Genomic DNA, 3,833 nt, shown 5'->3' with positions numbered 1-3,833 from the left:
AGTGGTAAAGAGTGATTTACAGAGGATGGACAAGCTTTCAACCCAAATGAAAATAATAAGTATTTGAAGACAGACATTTTGTCTGAGTTGGGTCTGGAACTAGCAGACATAGTACAAGTTTCTACAGACTGTCAGACAGAGGTCAGAAGATGCCAGTTTCAGGTTATTGGGATCCTGGCATGCTCATGTCATTGGGGTGACATTAGAGTAATGCTGTGAATCATTTACTGTGCATAAGTAATTTATCCATTTTGCCTTTTTTTTTTAAACCAGTGAATCACAATTTCAAGATGTCATACCTGGAGAACAGTACTAAGGTGAATGAGTTCAGACTCTTGGGATTGACCGACACCCCAGAGCTGCAAGTTCCCCTCTTCATAATGTTCACCCTCATCTATCTCATCACTCTCACTGGGAACCTGGGGATGATCACATTGATCCTGCTGGACTCCCGTCTCCACACCCCCATGTACTTTTTCCTCAGTCACCTCTCCCTGGTGGACTGCGTTTACTCCTCGGCCGTGACCCCCAAGGTGATGGCTGGGCTTCTCACAGGGGATAAAGTTATCTCCTACAGCGGATGTGCTGCTCAAATGTTCTTCTTTGTGGCTTTTGCCAGCGTGGACTGCCTCCTGCTGGCTGTGATGGCCTATGACCGTCATGCAGCGGTATATACACCCTTGCATTACACCACCACCATGACGACCAGTGTGTGTGTCCACATGGCTGTGGCCTGCTACCTCTTGGGCTTTGTCGAATCTGCCTCTTACACTGGGTTCACTTTCTCCCTCTCCTTCTGCCGTTCTAATGTGGTCCATCACTTTTTCTGTGATATCCTCCCAATCCTTGCCCTCTCCTGCTCTGATACCTACATAAATGAGACTGTGCTTTACATCTTAACAGCCTTCAATGTCTTTTTTGCCCTGGTGGTTATCCTGACCTCCTATCTGTTCATATTCATTGCTATCCTGAGGATGCGCTCAGCAGAAGGACAGAAGAAAGCCTTCTCCACCTGTGCATCTCACCTCATGGCCGTAACCATATTCTACGGAACCATCATCTTCATGTACTTACAGCCCAGTTCTAGCCATTCCATGGACAATGACCAAATGGCCTCTGTCTTCTATACAATCATGGTTCCCATGTTGAACCCAATCGTCTATAGTTTAAGGAATAAAGAGGTTCATAAGGCTTTCAAGAAAGCCATGGAGAAGATGATGACTCTTTTCCGAACATAATTTTAACTAGGGAGATCATACAATCTGTATGGTTAATCAGTTATCTACTGTTGTGTAACAAAGTGCTCCGAAATTTAGTGGCTTAAAACAATGGCTTATTATTTTTCATGATTCTATGAACAGGGCAGTTTCTTTTCACAGGCTTGCTCATGAGGTTGTGTATGTTCTAGAAGGCCAGCTGAGCTGGAAGGTGCAAGATGGTCTTTTACACATTTCTGGTGTATTGATGCTGGCTACTTGCTAGGTCACCTTAGTTCATGTCTACACAATCTTTTATCTTTCGGAGGCTGGATATACTTTTTTATATGACATTTTCAGGCCAATATTTAAACAGTATGAAGGTAAAACTCAAAGACTTGTGGAAGCCCAAATTCAAAAACTCATACATTTCTTTAGCACACTATAGTGGTCGATGTGAGTCAAAAGTTTGACCCAGATTTGAGTAGGAAGAAAGAGACATCACCTCTTCAGGAAAGGAGATTCAAAGACTTTGTGGCTACAGAGTTAATCCAGCACAGTCAGAAATTAGGTAAACTGTGGTAACAAAAATACAGTGACATAAATCACAAATTATTTCTCAAGTGGCAGTAGCTGATGTAGCAGGGTAAAATGAACTCTCTAGATGGCTATGACCTCTTGCCATGTTTGGATGGAGAATTGAATAGCGTATTGAAATCTTTCTTTATCATAAACACTCGACCTGGAGGAAAGCAGAAGGAGAAAAGATGAAAGAAAAGCAATGTTTTCTCTTTCAAGTGATGTAGTAGCTTTCATGACTTCTGAGCACATTCTATCGTCAAGAATTCATCTATTTGGATGCAACCAGTTGCAAGGCTGACTGCCTTGCTGAAATGCCAGTACTCTGGAAGAAAAAGAGGATGAGTTTTTGGAGAAAACTAGTCATCTTCCAAATGATTTGTTCCTGAGTCTGAACTAACGTGTGTTTTTTCCCTTCCTGGAACTTTTTTTCCTAGACCTTGCATTGCTTCTCCAAATAACTTTTTCTTGACCTTTCCATCAAAGATGCTCTCCTAAGTAATCCCTCACCCTCCTCTTTGTCACAAAATTTAAACAAATCTCTGAAATTATATTTCATATTGGCTCAAACACTTAATTTCTATGTCTTGTGAGTCATGTGTAATCATGCATAAATAACCTGGTTGTTTGTGTTTTTGAAAAGCAGAGATTATATAATTTGCTGATGTATTAGCTACAAGTGTGGAAAAATAGTAGCTCAGTTGCCTAAACAATTAGAAAGCCACAAGACCATTATGTGAGATGTGAGATTGTGATAGTAGAAGGTTTGCTGTGGGAGGAGGACGTGAGTCTCCTTTGGGTGCTTTCTTATCTTGAAGTGTCTGTTGGACACTACAGGAGAAGTTTAAAACTGCAATGAAGAAATAAATTTGGGAGTTATTAGCATGTAACTGGTATTTACTGCCACAAGAATGAGTGCTATGCATGAGGGGACACAGGCAGAGAGGTGGCTCAAGGGCTGAGACCTGAAGAGCTTTCTCAATAAGATGAGATGGTCTTAAACTTCCATTAAAGAAGGATACTTTAAGCATCCCTATTTTGGTAGAGTCATACTGGAACAAGAACTACAAAAATTTAGGGTGTTGCCTTCACAGTCAGGTGTTACCAACCACCAGACTCAGAATTATTGAAGGAGCTAGGAACTACAAGTAAAGCAAATTTAAATCTGGAAGGAACATCCAGGATCATCTAATTGGACATTTCACTCCTATAAATGAGAAAAATGTGTTCCCACTGGCCACTGGCTGATTACCTGGGGCTCTTTGAGCTCTAATATACATACCAAGTACATCTTCCAATTTCCCATGGGTGTCCATCCATTATTTTTTTCTATAAAAATGTCTACTCTGGCATCTCATGTGCCCCAATATACTTCTAAATGATATTGTCTTCACTTACCCAGTGATGTTGAGGAATTTGCTTATGGTCATACAACTCTCCAGTGGAAATTTATGAGTAGAACCTAAGTAGCTGGACTGACTCTTACAATTCCATCTTTGTTGATACATTATTGAATCGAATGGAGGAAATAAGCCTGTCCATTCTCCATTCATTCATTGTGGACCCTAAAATGCATCCAATTACACTGGTCCCCACTTATCCATGGTTTTGCTTTCTATAGTAAGTAGCCTGAAGTCAATCCTAGTTTGAAAATATTGAATGGAAAATTATAGAAGTCAAAACAATCCATGTTTTTTATTGCATGCCATTCTGAATAGCATGATGAAATTGCATGTTGTCCTGCTCCATCTCCCTAAGGACGTGGATCATCTGTTTGTCCAACTTCATCATTCTGTATACACTACTTGTTTACTAGTCACTCAGTGGTCTTTGTGGTTTTCAGATCAACTGTTATAGTATCACAGTGCTTGTTCATGTAACCCTAATTATCCTGAGTAGTTGGCACTACACGTGCATGCCACCTTACCCAGCATGGACCAGACTCTTAGTGATGTCTACTTTGATATCACCACTTTGCTATTTCAAAGGCATCTCAAATACACCAGTTCAAAAGAACTCTCATTGTTTGTCCTGTTAGCCTATTTCTCTTGAGTCATT

At 40.6% G+C, this 3,833-nt stretch overlaps 1 protein-coding gene across 1 annotated transcript; it reads left to right on the top strand.

Annotated features, from left to right (window-relative positions):
- Window positions 1-290: 290 nt before the first annotated feature.
- On the top strand, window positions 291-1,238 carry LOC107159961 (olfactory receptor 5B2-like). Its single transcript, XM_015506608.1, has one exon. It carries the CDS (start codon window positions 291-293, stop codon window positions 1,236-1,238), a length of 948 nt encoding a protein of 315 aa, XP_015362094.1.
- The last annotated feature ends 2,595 nt before the right edge of the window (window positions 1,239-3,833 follow it).

The sequence above is a fragment of the Marmota marmota genome, unplaced genomic scaffold (assembly GCF_001458135.2).
Source record: "Marmota marmota marmota unplaced genomic scaffold, marMar, whole genome shotgun sequence".
Taxonomy (NCBI): domain Eukaryota; kingdom Metazoa; phylum Chordata; class Mammalia; order Rodentia; family Sciuridae; genus Marmota; species Marmota marmota.
Note: the sequence above shows the minus strand (reverse complement) of the source record. Positions and strands in the feature narration are given on the sequence as shown.

What these genes read in the sequence shown, in the direction of transcription:
- LOC107159961 (XM_015506608.1), top strand. Translation starts at nt 291, where the DNA reads ATGTCATACCTGGAGAACAGTACTAAGGTGAATGAGTTCAGACTCTTG.